Source organism: Phasianus colchicus, chromosome 1, assembly GCF_987193195.1.
Source record: "Phasianus colchicus chromosome 1, bPhaCol1.hap1.1, whole genome shotgun sequence".
NCBI classification, from domain to species: domain Eukaryota; kingdom Metazoa; phylum Chordata; class Aves; order Galliformes; family Phasianidae; genus Phasianus; species Phasianus colchicus.
Genome location: NC_143436.1, coordinates 93,767,658 through 93,786,334, shown reverse-complemented (window position 1 = coordinate 93,786,334; position 18,677 = coordinate 93,767,658). Strand labels below are relative to the sequence as shown.

Here is an 18,677-nt window from a genome sequence, read left to right as displayed (position 1 = left end):
CCACAGTGAGATTTGTTTGGCTATATTGTGTATGCTTGTGGTAGGGATTAATAAAAGATTTGGGTTTTTTTTCTTGGAAGTCTCTGGAAAGCAAAAAAGTGAAATCTATTTTGATTTCACTTGGGATAGATTAGTGGGTGTCAAATATTACACAATACTCAACACACCCACTGCTGTTAATTTGGCTGTTGCAAAGGGATTACCAGATAATGAATCACCGGCCTCTTTAGTCATTTAGAGAGAATTGTGCTGCTTCCTTGCCCTGGTGTTCCTCTTTCTTGCCCAGGACCTTCTTGTGACAGCTCGTCTGTGTGGAAAGCACCACACAGATGTGCAGGCACTGGTTTGACAGCTCTGTGTTGGGCTCCTACCTTGCTAATTGTTTTCTTGGGATTATTTGGTTTGTGCAGAAAGCTTTTTCCAAATCCCCTTTATTACCGAAGTTATTGTTGCCAGCAGGAATAAGATTAAAGGTGCTTAAGTCTGTAGAGTTGTTTCTAATTTGTACGTGTCATTTCAGTGGCATTTTAACAAAACTCCGTCTCTCTCCCCTCTCTGCTCCCCTGTGGTACTGTGCTCGAGTTAGGGCTGAGAAGCCAAGCTATTGGAAGAAACTTCATTTTGTTCCCTAATTATTATGCTGGCACTCGGGAGATAATTTTTCCCTTCATGCACTGCCAATTAATATGCAAATGAGCTGATAAATATTTATACCGAGATTTAAATTATGCAGGGAGCGCTTTCGGTGTACTCTGCAAATGAATTGTTCATGGACTTCAAAGTGCTGGCTGCTGTGCTAACGAGGGGAGATTTGCATAAGGCCCTAATCAGGCGCATACTGATTAAGCTTCATTATGGAAACTGCCAGCTGCAATCTTTGTTTCTATTTTATTACAAAAAGGGGAACTTTTCACGCTTCAGTCGCCTTGACAATGTCAGACACTGCTAGTAGGAGAGACTAAAACTCCACAGAGCAACTGAAGTTTCCCTGTTCAGTTGAAGATTGCTATGGTGTAACTGAAGTTGTATTTCTTCCCCCACCTCCCCGCTCCCTTTCTTGTGCCGTTGAGAGCAGTAGTGTAGATTTGATAGAAATTGCCATTCTCCCTTTCCTTGGACTGTCTGAACCTGTAGAGGATACCACAGCAATGCTGGACTGCAGTGACTACGTTCTAGGTGGGTACCAGCTCAGCTCTTTCTTATAAGCGTTTAATATGGAAATAGAGGGTGTGAGGTTGACTATGCATAGAGGCTTAATCACATATGCAGAGGCAGAGAAGGTGCTTGTAAGGCTGAAGCTCACCAGCGCGTCGGCAGTGAGGAAATGCCTTATATATATGTACTGTATGTATCTATACCAGGGAAATAAGTTGTTTTCTTCTCCCCTTTCCCTCGATCCAGGAGAATTCTTTTCCTCTGCACTGAAGGGGCTTGTTGTTAGGCTTAGGAGATACTGATGCAGACCTTATGCTTTTTGGATTTCAATGTGAGAAGCCTTTAGCTTCTAATAAACATTGAGACTTAAGACTTGACTTGCATATCTGTGTGTTTCAAATTTTAAAACATGAAAATGAGTGAGAGAGTCACAGTCTCCAAGAATTTACTGGCTGTATCGAGCCGTTCCCCAACAGAGCGTATATTATGTCTGTGTATTTTTAATGTGATAGCGAGGTTCTTCGTGCGTAATAGAAAATAAGGTGGAGTCCACAGCGGTTGCCATTGATACCGTTGCAAGCTGTGCCTAAGGTTACTGGGATAATGTATTTCCTGAGCTGAGATTTCATCAGGACTGCAGAACAGGCATGCCATAATTTCTTCTAAATGTAGTTTTAAGTTACTTACAAGAAACTGATAATCCCAATTTTGCAGGAGATTTTATTTATTTTCAAGGCTCTTTCCCTGGAGCTCAATGTATTGATTTTTTTTTCTTTTTTTTTTTTAATGCATTGTATCTGTATATAAAGAATATTTTTTGGATGGTAAATTTTAAAGCAGGCACCTGAATGTTGTTTCTGAACATGAAATTGGTTTTCTGAAAATGAATTTCTACTCTAAACCTTCAAGTGAGTTCTTGGTATGTTTTCACTCATGTTGAACTTTGTTTTTTTTTTCCATATGTGTCACTGCTGGTTCTGTCGGAGTATTAGGTACTTTCACTTCGGATGAAAGGAAACAATGAGTGATATACTGGTTAAGATTTAGCTTTTTACTAGGTCTGCATAGATTATAATGCTGCAGGCTGGTCCCTTGCCCGCTTCTTCCTTCTGCGTGCCTTCTGAGACATGCTGAGGGGCTGTGGGAGTGCAGCACGGTGCTGCCAGCACGGCAGAGTGCTGCCTGGGTTCGCCTCTGAGAGCTGGATCTCAATCACACACCTGCTGCTTTCGATCCTCCTCCTGCTGAGTGTGCTGCTCGATGAGGTTGGCAGAAGTTGTAGCCCAGGGCCTTTATTTAAAACACAGCTAAAGTCTGAAGGGAGGAAAAAGGATGAGGGCGTCAGGACTTTTTTTTAGCTCACTTCATTTGTTTATTCCTTTAACTGAAGTAGAAGTCTTATGAGTATGTATAAACTCTGTGTGTGTGTGTGTGACATAATGAATCTGTAGGCTTAGTATCCTGCAGATATGTCTGTTTTGCTGGTGGCAGTTTTATGCTTCAGATGTGTGTGTCATACCATTTGCAATGGAAATAGCGGCATTGTTCGTGATGCTTTACATGCAGAAGGCCCACAGATTGAGCAAGAATAGTCAGCTGGTGAAATAATGGATGCCATCCTTCGTTCGAATTTGAGCAGTGCTAGAAAGATGTTTTGGCGTCCAACTTACTGATTTTTCACAGTAATGACATTTGAGGTCTCTCGGGGTCAATCCTTACAATGAAATATTTGTCAGGTGGACTCACTTTTGCTACTTGAGTAAACTTCATTTATCTGTCTAGCATTAGTAAACACTGAAAACCTTTTTTAAAAAAAAAAAACAGTTTATTTTACAATACTTTAACAGAAGAAGACTTCTCTTGCCTTACGAAAAGAGTTCTGCTTTTGTCCTGTGAACAAACTGCTTGTTGTGCAAGAAGTTGTTGGGTAGCAGTGCTTGTGGTGTTGTGTGCAAGACAGCAGCCGCCCTGCCCCTAGGTGCAGCTTGATGCCAATATGGGGTATCCTGCCTGCTGGCTCTAATACTTCAGTCTGCAACCAAATAGCCCAGGAGTCCCTCTGTTTTTTCTCTTGGGAAGATCTTTCTGAAGTTCTTGAGCAAGTGGATCCTGTGTTGTTCAGGGGTGATCTCCTAGACTGTGCACTTCAGTGTTATCATGAGCTCAGGCTATCCTGCCCTGGGCTTAAAAATATATCCTACATCCAATAGCTCCGTAAGTTAGCCTGCTTTCACGGCAAGGTGGTGTTGGCTTTGGAGCCCATCTTGCTCATGGTGCTGCTGGACCAGCACTCTTCGTGTTTGTCCAAATGTCCTTCATGTCCAAATAGAAGTCTCCTGCCCAGAGTTCTCGGAAGCCAAGCACATTTCAGTGGCCAGCTGCGTGTGAAGGAGCAGATTAGTGATGTTTATCAAACAAACCTTGCCTGTAATTGCTTCAAACAAATGCGCTGTTACCACAACACTATACTCATTTAAAGTGCATGCGACTACTAAATTAAAACAAACACAAATTGTTTTTGTGCAGACCCACCAGCAGTGAGTGGCACATCAAAATAGCCCGTTTCCTGTGTAGTCTGTGGGAGACGCTTCTCAGTTTGTAGAGCATAAATGTTGCTATCGAAATGTGGAAAATGACCAAAAAAATAAAAAAAAAGCTGAGAAGTTGTTGGTTCTGTTTCTACAGCCTTAATAAAGCTCTGCTCTAGGCTGAACCTTGAAGCAGAGGTGATGAAAGCCAGGGCAGAACCTCAGCCTTTTGCTCAAATGTGGGCTGGAAGCATTCAGCTGGGATGGTTCTCACTTTTTCCCTGTTTCAAAAGGCAGTTTAACATGTTTGCCTTCATGCTGGAAGGAATGTTTATAAGGGAGCACGTCTGAAGCCAATTCAGGTATCTTTTATACTCAGCTGACATTTATAAGGTTTAACCATAGCCATAGGAACTTACTATGAAGAGCTGATAGTTTGGAGAGGTTAAAGTAACTTGACGGGCAGATTCATTTATTACCACCCTCTGGGTTTTCTGGGCCCCACTTGCTTCAAATGAAGCAGTTGTTTACATGGAAAATTACATTAGTTTTAAAAATACTGACATGTCTTAAATCGTGTTTCCTAACTGAGCATTAGAGTTTTTCCTAATGTCTTTTACTGATTCTCTCTTATAAGCTGCATTTCTAACTAGTTCCTTCCTCTTTCAACCCAGTACACCCAGATGAGTTCCATTGCAACTCCTGTTTTCTTTCAAACACTGCTCAAGTGCTCGTTCCTTCCATTTGATTCACACTTGTATTCTTCCTCTGCTGTTGCCCCTGGCTCTGATATCCCAAGGAACACACTGTTTTCCTCTAGGCAGCAGATGGTAGCACATGGCAGTAGTCTGTCTTCTCACCTCCAGCTCTTCTCCTAGGCTGTCGATGAAGGTGCTGGGCATTCTTGGAAACCTGAGGAGGTATATAATAGAGGAGTTAATGCTGTTATTGTATTCCTCTTCAGCTTGTTGGTATTTTGGAGATCACTGCTTTGATGAAAGAAGTAACCTTTTAAGCACCTTGCATGAGAATATCCTGAAGTTCATGTTCATTTCGAGCTCCTTGAGCCTGTGTTTAACTGGTTATGGGAATGAAAGAATGTACTTAAGGATTTGTTTATGCTTCACTTCATGAGCTAGTGTATTTTGAGATTCTTTTTGTAATTTTCGTTTGCATTAATGTGGCACATCAATGGGGCTGGTCACTAGGAATGAGGAGGTAATAAGTTGTAGAGCTGATGCTGTACACAGAACATCTGTCTAGCTTCCTATATAAGGAAGCTATATTCTATGTCTGCCATCTGGGAAGGCTCTGTGTTTGCAGTATTCAGCTGACAAGCTTTCAGATCCAGAGCAGGCTTTTCAATAGGTTCATCTATTGGGAGAAGGAGGAGAAATATATTTCATATTTTGCATGAATGTGTAGGAAATATTAAATTTAATGTTGGTGGCATTTCTGTAAAATAAAAATGTAGTTTTAGATAAATGGCATCTATTCAAACATAATGGCTGAATGTAGTCCTTGGTGGTTAGACTTAGTGTATTTGAATCTTTTCATAGTTGTTCCTTTTCAAATTTTTTTCTTTGTTTCTCTATTTCAGTGTACTGAAAACTAAGTTCTGCTATCCTTGCCTTCCAACATGCTGTTTTTATTCCTCAGCACTATGCTTTTACAAATCAACAATGACATACAAAATGTTAAAATTGTATTTATCTGGAAAACTCAATATTATGCTCTGCTTCTGATGATTCTTTGTGTTATAAAATAAGCTGAATTAGAGTAAATTACATATTGAATTCAAGATGTTCTGTATATCTCTTGGACAAGAAGATATCATTAGGTTTGTGTAGCATTTTTTTTTTGTTCATCACTTTACCTTTTTCTTTTTTTTTTAATGCAGACTCAAGAATGAACAATCCGTCAGAAACCAGTAAACCATCAATGGAGAGTGGAGATGGGAACACAGGTAAGAAATGATTAATTGATACACAGGTATTTCTATCATCGAATTAAATGGATATGAAAAGCCAAATTTTTTTTGCCAGTTTACAGGAACAACAACAACAAAGTAGAAGAGAACCCCCAAAAACACATGGAATTTCAGAGGCAGAGGAGTTCCTATACTTGCTGTTTTTAGAGACCTGAGAACACTGCATGTCTCTGTACCAAAAACAGGTCATTTGCCATGCTGTATGTAGGGCACTGCTCATACACTTATCAATATGTTTATAAGATTTTCTATTCCTTCTTCTTGTTTGTAATGCTTCTGATATAATGAAAAATCTTGTGGCTCTAGCTCTCCATAAAGTCATCTCATTCTTCCCTGTCAGAATGCATCTTTGACATACCTAGCTCCATTATTTATTTTGAGGCTGTTATTTTCCCTGGCAGATGTGGGCCATTGGCTGATATTGTTTCCATTTCAGACTTCAGTCAAGGCTACAACTGTTCTCAAGAATGAGGAAAAGAAAGAAAGCATCATCATTTCTCAACATCTAAAAAAAAAAAAAAAAAAAAAAACACCAAAAACTGCTAGCAGACTTTACTGTAATTTCTTCATGTGTTAGAATAGGCTTGAAGTTTGATTAGGACAGAGTAGGCTTTGTGTCACAGCTATTGTGTCTTCTGTGCATCATTGAGATGAGACCAATTTATAACCCATTGAAGTTTAAGTCATGCTATCTCATGCCTTAATTCTTTTCTGCAGATAACGTAAGGTTCATTTTAGAAACAAGAATTAACTATTCTGAATAGGCAGTAAATAGTTTAACTGAACTCGGAATGTTCTCTGAGCTCAGGGTAACATTTAGAGAGAAAAAATGAGAAAGAACTACTCGTGTTTAGATGAGTTTTAGTTGCATTGTGTAAGGAAAATGGTTTTCTTCATCTTTATTCAGTAATAAGACTTTCAACTTTGGAATTGTGCTGAAATTAATAATTTACTTTCTTCTACTGTTTCCTCATTCTTTGAGCAGGGCTTTAGTAGAGCTAACAGTGACTGAATGTTCCCAATACTGATCTGAGAGGCTGAATGTTTTCTGTCATAGATGGTGTCAGTCAGAAGGAAATCTGCTCACTTACTGTGTATTCCTGGTTACTGGCATCTCTGTTTCTGTACTTTCAATTGTATTTGTAATAGGGGAGGTATCAATAACTTCTATGTATAAAAAATTATCTATTTAAGTCTTTTTAGCATTGCTTGTAGCTTTATTTCAAAAAATGTACAAGCTGGAGAAATAGTCATAGACAACATCAAGAAAATACTTTTAAATGACCTTTTTCATTTGAATCATCGTATCTGGAGCATGTGTGTAAACATCTGAGAAAATTCAAACTTGCTGCTTTGTATGACTGCAGTTCAGTCTACACTTTCTGAAGAGCCATCCCTGATGCACTGTCTGAAGTACATCTTTAGCTGGCAGCTTTTACCTCAACTGAGCTCTTTCAGAGGAGGGCATAATTCATCTGGAGATAGTCCGTTAGCATAAAAGTGTAAGGTCTGCTTTAACAGAACTCTGGTTTTGCTGCCCTGGGCAAATACTTCATCAGTGTGAAGATGATGGTCATGGTATAAAAAAGGGGTGGATTATAAAGCTCCATGTAGATGATTTCATCACAAATGAAACTACATTGTTTATTTTTTTTATATTACAATGTTAACATTACTTTATAACAAAAGCTTGACTCTTACTGGTATTTGGACCTTTTGCAAATATCACTTCTGTAACTTAAATGTTCCTGGTCATTCATTTCAAATTTACTTCCTGATTTTTTTATTTTTTCATTTGTTCAGACTACAACAATCTAGGAATTTTGAGAGCTCTTTGTTCTCTAGTCATTGCTCTGTTTTCAAACACAGTGCTCATAAACTGCTGGAGGTAGTGATTGACACTTATGACTTTCTTTGGGGGCTCAAGCATCAGTTGCATTAGTCAACAGACAGATGTTAAGCCCTGAAAGAAATAGTCATGGAATGTAATTTAGACTTCTGATCAGTCTGATTAGATTGTGGTTCTTAGTGAAAAGAAGTAAGGATGGTAAGGTACTGGAAGTGCTGCTGATTGATTGTGTAGGGAGCATAGGTTCTGATATTAAATGCAGAAAGTTTTTTATAGATGCTGATGCTCATAACTTTTCATTAATTGTCTTCTTCCCAGTAACGTTTGTAAATCACTTAAGTCTACTGTGTAAGCACTGCTTGTCTGTTTTCTGATCCAGAGTAGATGTTTGGGTCATTCCTGTTTTCAGTGCAGTAAGCTGATGCAGTTTGAAAATTTTGAGAATAATGGAGTTTGTTTGGCAGAGCAAGTGTTTCCAGGAAAAGAAGCAGTTACCATTGGGAAAGGTGGCTTAACGTCAAAAGTTCTGAATTAATAATTTAAATTCCATGGAAGTTAACAAACTAGATTTAGTGCTTTAATGCAATGTAAGGAACAAAGTAAAGTTCCCTGAAACTGGTCACAATAAAATGCAGATAAAACAGATTTTAACTTCCTTGTGTGCTAATTTGACTCATCTTTTAAGCATCTTAAAAATTAAATCATATTCCAGATGAATAAAAAACAACAAAAGTTTCAATAAGTGCAGCAGTTGCTGGCCGGCTGTTTTCGCAAGAGGATGAATTGATGAACTGTTCTTCAGTATTATAGAATTACACAACTCTTTTTCAGCCTACAGTATGGGGATGAACAGGTCATTTAGTATCTACTGGAAAGAAGAGAGAAAAGGGAAAACTCTACCTTGCAGAAATACCGATAGCCTTCTCTGTTTCCTTTCTGCATGTTACAGCATACAACTTTCCAGAATGTTCTTTTTTCCTTGTTTAATGAGTGTTCTTAAAAGCTCTCTTAAAAGAGAATCTATGGGAAAAGGACCATGAAATGTTTTTGATTTTCTTTTTAACTGCTAGAATTCTGGGCAGATATAACTACTAAACTTTTTATTGATAACACAGACAAGGAAACGCCAATTCCTGGATACTGGGCATCTGTCACAGGACAGATGGGGGAAAGATGTCAGTGCTGAAAGATGTTTTCTAGAGCACATTGCAGATGCGTGTTCAAGTTAGTTTTGAAGTATTCCTTCTCACTGTTTGTCTTCCTTTCATAAGTATTTTCTCGCACCCTATTCTGCATCTCTCCAGAACTGTAGTCCTTGACTCATCTTGCTTTCTTGAACAGTTTGCAAGGCCCAGACTAAATTCTGATGGCTGTGGTCTTAATATTTTGAAGCATGTTCTCCTGACTGCTGGTGCACTGTTACCTTCTTGCTCCATTTGACCCTGTGTTTATCCTCAGGAAGTGTAATTGGAAGACAGTAAACACTAATCTGAGCTCAGGCTGACGTGGTATTTCACGTTCTGTTCTGTTCCCTGGGGTGGCCCTAAATGAGACGGTTCAGAGATCTGATTTGGCTGAAAAGTGATTGCACTCATTATTAGTCTTCATCCAAACCAGTTCTCTGAAGTAACTAACCACACAGCTGAGTTTGTGCCAGAATTTGGAGATGCTTAAGTTGCACTGGACTTGGGTTATAAGGGTGAAACTACATTTTAGTGCTCGATGTGATCTGACAACTTGCTGGAATGGGAGAGACTTGTTTCCTTGCTGCCACCTCTCTGCCCTCCCCTGCTTTCCATCTGCTGCTTGTCAGACCCTAATCCTAAGTTAGGTTTTCTGTTGGTTCAGTGGAATGAATTAACTTGGTCTTACAAGAAAGGGAACAGTTAACGTAAAGGGTTTTCTACTCCATTAGCAACATGAATTCACTTGCTTCTATGTCCATGAACTATGAGAAGGAACAGAACAGTGACAACATGCCTGTATGTAAGAACATAAGAGAGAGAGAAAACTGAGACTTCCCACAACCACTTTTTTGATGTTGGTGAGCTATCAGATCAGTTCTAGCAGTAATGAAGGAGGTGTGATGGAGATGGGAATGACATAAATATTTGTGTTAAAATCTGTTGGTTTGTTGTTTTTGTTTTTTTTTCCATGTAGCTCTTACTTGAGCAAAAGCGGCACTCTGATCCTTTCATGTTCTTACAGTCGATGACCTCCTGATTCTGATAACTCCATTTTCCAGTCTCTTTACCAGATTTCTTGGATTCCACAGAAGTGCTGTTGCATCCTTCTGAGCACCTTAAGAGCAAAACTTGCGAAACTCTCAACTCAAAGTTCATTTTTCCCTGCTGTTCTTCAAAAGATGTAGGCATCCTGTGATAAATGTGAGAAACATTGGCAGCGTTCTTTCCAAAACTAAGGCTGTATCCAAAGGGGAAAGGGACTTCCAGATACCAAAGAAAGCTTAAGATGCAAGTAGAACAGAGTAAACAGGTGGGGTTTAAGGTTTTGGTTTTTTTTTTTTTCTTGAAATTGAGATTTGGATGGCATGGGGAGAAGGAGTTGTAGTCCTTTAAGAGTTGTTTTAAGGAAAACGTTGTGTTCTCTTGATACCATTCTAAACTGCTGCTATGAGAGTTATGAATATTTGGAATAAATGAAGATTTGGGGATTAATCTTAGAAGTTGCTTAGCTCAGAATTGTCAACTGTAGGAGGCTTGTTTCAATTCTCCATATCAGAGTTAGCAGAAGCATTAACCAGCGTCTCTATAGATATGTATAGCAGTGCTTTTTTAATATAGTGTCATGATTTGAGGCTCTTTTTGGAAGACAGCCGACAGGAACTGTTTCAACTGTTTAAGGTGAGGTTATCAGCTAGTCCTCTCTGAAAAGGGTAATTTTTTGTGACCTTTGAAAGTTTCTAGTTGGAGGGAGGAATACCTGCCTTACAGTAGTTTTTTTCTTCCTCCCTTTCTACTTGGAGGTTCCTCAGTAAGGTTGAAAATACCTGATGAAAACCATTTGCTTGAATAAGGAGGGTTGTAGATCTTTTTTAGACTACAGTATTTGTTTGTCAGGGTTTAATTTTATATGTTTACCCAGTCATCTGCCCACTCCCTTTAGACTTCTGTACTGAGAGGATTCTGCATGTTACTCAAAAGAATGGGAACAGATAGGACTCTTCTAGTTCTTTCCAGCAGGTTGTCTTACCTACTTCTATTTGGTGAAATGTGACCAAGTCACATTCATTCAGGATTAGTTCAGACCAGTGATAGATGCAGTTTGTATTGGAATTTTGGACTCATTATGTAAAATTATTCTACATAGTTTAGAATCTGAATATGTAAAGTGTCTGTGGATCTTTGGCTGCAACTGATGTCTCTAAGTATGTAAATCGTGGCTCAAAGCGTAGAAGTAAAAATAGAGTTGACCATTTTTTCCCTCATACCAGCTCCAGCAAAAAAAACCAACCCACATCACATGGCCACCTTAAGGTACGACTTACATTGTTTCTGGAGAGCTTGCATCTGTGTATCTGTGTCTAGTTGAACAGTGACATAATTTTTAGTAATCTTATCTATGTAAGCTTTTTTATAGATCAAAACAGCGGTATAAAATTATAGTAGATATCGGGCAGGGTATTTTTAATGAAATTTTTTGCCTTCTTGCTTTTGCAGATGTTTCTGAGGAATAGCTTCCCTCATTATTTGACATCTGTGATTATTTCTTATTAGATAATGTTGATTTTTGTTGAGAAAAATAATGTAGATGATGGAAGGAGTTCAGAATTATGAATTAAACACCTGTTCATAAGCATCAACAAAATCTGTTGTGAAGATATAAGTTTGCAAGTCTGAAGCTATTTGTACTTCATTGTAGACACAATTTTTAAGATGGCATAATCTGTTCAAGACATTTCTTGCAACCTGACAAACTCAGTGTCTTCCTTATTGTCCTTAGCCACAGTAGGTAGGTAATATGCCAGATACAGACTGGTCATCCCTAAAACTTCATCTACGCATGGAATAATTTTTCAAAGTTTATAGTTAGTTGCTCTTGGCAATAGGAAATTAGTTGACAGTGTAAGGGAAAATAGTTGTTTCTTTTTCTCACATTCAGATTATTTGCAGATATTTTGTGGATTTTTGTGTCTCCTAAGCTCTTTAGGAGGACGACAGCAAAGTTGTAGGAAAACAATCAGGTTGTATTTATATGAAAGTGGATGAGAGCAATAGCAAACACAGTCAGTTATGTTATGTCATGGAAACTCTGCGGAAGTAGTCAAGAAAATTTGGAGGGAGCACTTCTGGACTACAGTTTTACTCTTTGGATTAAAAACTACGTATACGGTACTTTTGTTTTCCTCAAGTATTACTTTTCCCACCATTAATGAGAGATGAGTACATACAAACTTTGTTCTTGTCACTTCCTGAACTTCAAGGTTGTATTCAATTACTGAGTGGAGTGTACACGGGACTGAAATATGTTTTAACTTGAGCAGCTTGCAGTCATTTGATTCTCTACCATGGTTTGAGAATGATGGGGTAGTAGTATACGCATGATAGGTAAGGTGATAGAATTTAACTAAGTTAGCTTAATATTTTCTTTCAGTTGGCAAAAGCTAAATCAACAAAGCCTGGAACTGATGGAACCTTTTTTTATCCGTCTCAGTGAAAAAGGAAAAAAAAAAATCTTGTTACCCTTTGGAGTGTTTTTCTATTACATTGTATTGAGAGTTATGCATATTTAAATAATCTTTTCTTTCAGTAGAAATCATAGCTAATAGCCATCATCTCTCTTCCTCTAGGCACACAAACAAATGGCCTGGACTTTCAAAAGCAGCCTGTGCCTGTTGGAGGACCAATCTCTACAGCCCAGGCCCAGGCCTTTCTTGGGCACCTTCATCAGGTAAGAGAAGAGTCATTTCAGAGCAAGGGTGACTCAAACAGGTACAAACACAGCTTCTCTTGTGTGTTCTCTTTCTGTGAATGAGTAGTCATGTAAGAGAACATAATGATAGACCATATGCTCAAGGTGCTTAGGTGGGAACTCCGTGACCTCCAGAGGTCCTTTCTAACGCCTGTGATTCTATGATTCTTATTGTGGCACTCATTTAATTGCACTGTGCTGTAGACTGTATCAGAGTGAGACCTATTGGGAGGAACTTTCAATGCCTCTGTCTTGGAACTTGTGACTGTCTAAAATAATTAAAAATAAAGTTATTGGACATAAATGAAATGCAATGTCAAATTTAATCTTTCTGATAAAGAATAGTTTTAGCCCAGCAGTTGCCAAGATCTTAAAACTGCCAGTACATCGTGATGAAAACAAAAATGATGTTGAAGGATATTCAGCACTGGGCTCTGATCTTTTGAGCTCTTACATATTAACTAGAAATATAAAATCATGGTACTTATTAAGCACATGTACTTCTGTCAGGTGTGGTGTTTTGTGTTTTTTTGTTTGTATTTTTTTCTTACAAGAAGTTGTTTCAGGTACCTATGTGTAGGATGATATTCGGCTTTCTGCTATGATCCCTCTGTTCTGCTGCTTCTGTTTTTAGGGAATCAAAGCTGATCTTCAGATGTAGTCTGAAGTAAAATGGAACATCCCTAGGAGAAGAGAAGCTTGAGCAGTATTTTTGGTAGCTTTTTTTATCTGCTAGCAGTTGAAGTGTGAAAACAAATGTCCTAATTTCTTTCACTTCCTCAGCACCGAGTTTAAACTTTAAAATACTGTAGTTAATTGGCTGACCTTGAGTGCTTGAGGTCTGCTGTAGCACAGTTGTTGTGGTATAATTGACCTACTGAAACTTTTATACCCTATTAAAAGAGATCAGAATTGCCATTTTATTGTATGGAACATTCAACACTTGTCACATAAATTACAATTTTCCTAGTAGATTAGGCTATATGGCGCCTAGGGAGGAATGCCAACATCTGGATTTGCTGAACCTATAGGCTTCTGTAGGCTGCCTTTTTGTGTAGAGAAGCTGACTAATTTCCACCGGTTGTCAGTATGTGGAGGCAGATACAGCTGTCCTGAAGAATCTTGTGGGAGCTTTTTAAGTTTGTTTTAAATCCTTTTTTTGTTGGTTGGATTTAGTCTTTGTTTTGTTATATTGGTTGATCCAGGACTGTAATTTTATTTAGCACGGTGCCTTATCTTGCTTGGAAAATGTATTTATTTAAACAGTTCTCAGGACTGTTGTAACTTCACGTTTGATAAAGCAATTAATTTCTTGAAACTCTAGTTCAAAGACAGATCTCAACTATTCTTCTATGCACTTAATGGGTGTGTGGGACACTACTTTTAAATTTCAAGCATGGCTGTTCTTTGTGGGATGTTATTCAGTCTTAGAGTGCTTTCCTCTAGATGAATGCAAAATATTGAATGCTGTCAGGAGAAGTTGAATTCCTACTTAGAAAATGTCTATGGTAGAAAGGGAGTCCAAATTGCATTCAAAGGTAAGTTCAGGTATATTCTGGCTGTACCTGAGTGAGATGCATTCGGTCTTCATTATGTAGTTAGATAAATGATTTGAGTCTATTCTTTTTGACAGTGGGATATTATTGTGTAGTTTTTCTCTGCTTTTACTTCAGAGCTCATCATCAACTGTCAAACTGTGCTTTCGTTATGGTAAGGATGAGTTTTCTATAGAATGTTTGCTTACATAGAGCACATGCTTAGAAGTCTACTAGGACTTCATCCAGGGTGGTAGAAAATACTTCCAAAGTGACGCTTAAGGGTTGCCTGTTGAAATACTTAGTTATTAGTTTAACGTTCTTCACTTCAAATTAAAGCTCTTCTTCCTTTGCTTACAGATATCTTTACGCTTTTACACAGTATTTTACGTGGGCACATCTTTTTATAGAGGCCAGCACTGCGTTTTGATTTGGTTTTGTTTTTTTATTCATGTGTTGCCTCGTTTTCAAATGAGCTGTGACTTTCAAACATAGTCAAAGATGGACTATGTTACAGGCTGTTACTCTGACCTTTGAAAGTGTTGGTAATTAATTGCATAGTGTTCCTTCTGTATAATAGGAGTTGTGGTAGAAACAAGGAGAGATTGATTAAAAGAGTCTTTAGTAAACAAAAACTTAGCATTCGTTATACAGAAAAAAATCCTTATTATAGATAAATGACACTATTCAGTGAGGTTTCTGAAACATCAGTTATTTTTCACTGGTAACACACAAGAGCTTATTTGGGCTAGGCTGTTTATCGCAAACACTGGATCTGAGTTTTGAGCATACCTGAATCAATACCACCATTGTAAAGCATTTCCAGTCCTCTATATTAATGTTTTTTTTTCAGTGGCTGAGAACTGCAAGTAGTTGAACATTTTGATCTATGGAAGTGTTCTATGCTGTGGGTTTTGTGCTATGCAGGTGATTGCTTTTTTTTTGTTTTTGTTTGTTTGTTTTTTTACAGGGATGCAAGTGAGTTTAATGTGCATACTTGTGTAAGACCCATTCTGAAATATTAGCAGGATGATGAGTAGGGTGTAGCTCCCTCCCCTGAAGTGTGGATATTTGTATAGTAATAGGAGTTGTTAAACTGTCAACCCCAAAGTGCTCTTCTACTCAGTTTCAGTTTAATATTTGGATCCTATGGCAGAAATTCCTTTCCCAAGAGGTGGACAAATAAGACTGAAAGAGTTTCAGTGAGTGAAGCGTTAGAAGGAGAGGTTGTTCTTGGGGTAATTTTTTGTTGCAATGGGGTAGTCCTCTCTTACACTTAGTTTCCTGTAGATTCAACATCACTTCTGTTTTTGCACTGTGTTGTAGGTCCAGCTCGCTGGAACAAGTTTACAGGCTGCTGCTCAGTCCTTAAATGTACAGGTAAAAACTGTTTCCATCTGCTGCTTGCCCTCCTCTTATTCTGCTTTCCAGACAGCATTTTGGTTCTGTTAGAGATGGCCTTGAACCTATGAGATGTTGCTTTGTTTCCTCATTTTGATTGGTCTTGCAGGTGATAGGTATAGATATAGTTCCAGAAGTGTAAATGAGGATCAGCATTTGTAAGCATTCAGAAACTGAGATGGTTAAAACATCCAGTGATCATCATTTTATTCTGACTTTGAAGTGTTGTCGTTTATCATGAAGACCATAAAACCCTAGGAATGTTTCATGTTCTTCCACTTAAATTATTTTCAACATAGCAAGTATTACTTTGTCTTTATTTCTAGTGTCTGGATATAGAGGTGTAATATAAGATTAGCTATGTAATGTGGCTAGTATAGATTGCTTGTATAAATAACACATAGTAAATATACTGTAAGTCAGAGTAATTGTTCAATAATGTATGTGAGACAACAAAGCTTACAAACTTACGATGCTAAACGCTTCAGTGTATCAGTTAATGTGCCACTTCCTCTCAGTACTGTATTAAAGGGCAAGGGACATAGTATTATTGAAAACTGGTTTCAGCATTGCTTGTTATTAAAGAACGTAGGTAGTGCATTACATGAAATGCAATAGAATGTGGACCCACTTATACGTAATAACAATCTGGAAAGAAGAGGAGGTATAGTGACCTTCCTTTCTAAGAGGAAGGAGGCAGAAAATTGCCTTGGTTGCCATGGTAAACTTCCATCCCTGAGAGAGATGTTGGCAAACAGGCTGTATCTCCAGTGCAGAATGTTTACAGTCCTGCGCTGTAATTATCGCTCAATGACTGGCAGAATTAATCAGAGCCTTTATGTTAATTAGCCTGCTCTGCAGTCCCCAAAACAGGTGGTGGAAAATATGCAAATCTATGCAGAATTTTAATGTTCTGCATAACCAGTTTTAATTATCATAAAACTCTCTTCCCCCTCTTCATGCACTTGCATTTCCTCCCTCGTGTCTTTGCAATTTCTTCTGTTTAAAAAACAACAAACCATTTAAAATAAAGCGGCGTTTAATTAAATAAACACTAAACTTTGATTATTTCGAAGCATTGTATGCACTATGCATTTTTTTATAAGTGGATAAACCTATGAGAATTTTTCAAACTAGTTTTCTGTCAGCCAACAGTATGATGACTTTGAGGTCCAGTATGCAGATACAGAAAATAGGAAGAGAGAAAGGAGATTGTTTCTATTGTTGAGGATTTTAGGCAATGGATAATTTTAACAACCTTTTCTTTCTTTATGGTGCAAGGTAGTGTCAGCTTCAGTTGCATTGCATGAAGTGAAATAAGATCTGAAAATAATGTTGGAGTCACGAAAGACTCGCGAGTCTCTTTTTGTTTAAACCGCATTACCTACAGACTTGTTTGAGCAATCACAGCTGAGATGGTGGGCACGTAAAGCCATTGCTTAAACCCACTCTTAAAATAAACCCAAGGGCTTTTTGTATGCAGATGAAAGATTTTTATTGTGCAGTGTTCACATAGCAGTGTTGGGCATTAACATCTGTTTTACACTATAAAGAGTTGTATTTTTTTCTGTCCTAGTCTAAATCTAATGAAGAATCTGGGGACTCTCAGCAGCCAAGCCAGCCTTCCCAGCAGCCTTCAGTGCAGGCGGCCATACCCCAGACCCAGCTCATGCTGGCCGGAGGACAGATCACTGGGGTAAGATTTACCTAAGCATACTGTAGCAAGCCTCCTGTCTGGCAGGTGGTAATAGTACTGCTGTCCCTGTAGAATTGTTGGAGAAGGTTACTGTCGTTTCCTTTCACATAGGAGAAAGTTTGTGTGAAAGAGGGACCAAGAGGGAAAATATTTTCTTACGAAAAGGCACCCTTTGGTCTGGTTTTGTTACAAAGCATTTGCATTAAAAAACCCATCTACAGCGAAACTTAAAGCTGGTGTGCCCAAATGAATTGCTGATGACATTACAGCAAGAGTGAAATGAGACATGCAAGCATGAGATTAAATTGTACTGGATACTTGAGTTATGAGGGACAAAAACAATGGAACTGCTGACATTAACTTTCTCTTCTCATACAGATTTCTTTTTAAGTAATGGTGGTGATCTGTGCCTTGAGCTTATTCAACTCCTCTGTTTTAACCTACCAATCCTGAGTTGTTAATCGCAAGGTTTTCTGTTGAACTGTGGAATAGCTGTTGCTTAAGGATTACTGATGTTTCTAAATTGTTCTAAACGCCTTTAGTGAAAATAGAAAAGAAAGTTCTGTGAATGGGCTGTTTAGGTTAGTCATCTTGCTTCCGTGTTATCAACTTTCCATCTTTAACAGTGTACGTGTTAATAAGGAATGTAAGACAGTTGTTCCAGTGAAGTATTTAGGATTTGAACTGTTAGGTTAGGTCATCTCTGCAGATGAATGAAATTGTCTCAATTTCATGTTCAATTGTTAAATCTTGTAAGCTAGTTTGCAGCTAACATCCTATTTAGTTCTGGTTAATTTAATTGAAGGTTTTAAAAGTAAGACTGTTTTAATAATATGCTGGGGTTTAATAACTTATTTTTGTCATTCTCAAAATGTATCAGTTTCTTTTATTTTGAGTATTTGCAGTAGTGAAACATAGGACTTCAGGTCTATGCAGATACGGATTGGAGTAAATGTGAGCGTCAAAATTCATTTACATGTAAAGGAGAGACTGCTGCCACCTGTTTCACAGAGATAATGTGTGTTTGGAAAAGGAAAGGGATGTAAACTTGCCAATTCTATTCAATAAAAAAAAAAAAAAGCAGATGGGGAGACTTGGAGAAAAACAAATGGAGCTCATGTTCTTTACTTATATCTTAGGGCATAATGGAAATGATGGAATATGGCAGGGATTCATGCTAATGTGAAGCAGCTGGGGTGTTATCAGTTTGTTCAGTAGCCACAGCCAACATTCCTGCTTCTCATTCATCTGGCTAATCACTTGCTGTTCTTCTGGGTGTAAATTTCCTTTCAAGGCTTGGCGATACAATTCTTTTCTTTTGCTTGCTACTTAATTACCTTTTTCCTGAATCTCCTGGTAGAGTTGAGGAGAAAACTTAGGAGTAAAATTAGATTCTATGGATTCCAGTAAGTGCAAATGTTTCCATTCATGTGGCTTGGTTTATGTCAGTCCTGTGGTAGGTTGATTCATACAATGTGTTGAGTAGCCAGCTGTCCTTATTTACGGCCAAAGTCATTGACTAGTTCATGGCTAAGCTGTAGTAATAGTTCTAGGAACGTCTGGTTAATATAACTAGTAATGGGCTAGCTAA

The 18,677-nt window shown here is 38.2% G+C and overlaps 1 protein-coding gene across 7 annotated transcripts in view; it reads left to right on the top strand.

Moving 5' to 3' along the window:
- Positions 1 to 18,677, top strand: part of POU2F1 (POU class 2 homeobox 1) — a 120,667-nt gene that overhangs the window by 56,489 nt on the left and 45,501 nt on the right. For 6 of the 7 annotated variants that reach the window (XM_031612617.2, XM_031612612.2, XM_090152662.1 and 3 more), the window contains 4 exons: positions 5,584 to 5,649; positions 12,333 to 12,433; positions 15,316 to 15,369; positions 16,967 to 17,086. In XM_031612617.2, the coding sequence (XP_031468477.1) occupies positions 5,592 to 5,649; positions 12,333 to 12,433; positions 15,316 to 15,369; positions 16,967 to 17,086 (333 nt within the window). In that variant the 5' untranslated portion in view covers positions 5,584 to 5,591. Of the gene's footprint in view, positions 1 to 966; positions 1,177 to 5,583; positions 5,650 to 12,332; positions 12,434 to 15,315; positions 15,370 to 16,966; positions 17,087 to 18,677 lie in introns of those variants that run through there. The other variant, XM_031612615.2, reaches the window with a different exon arrangement.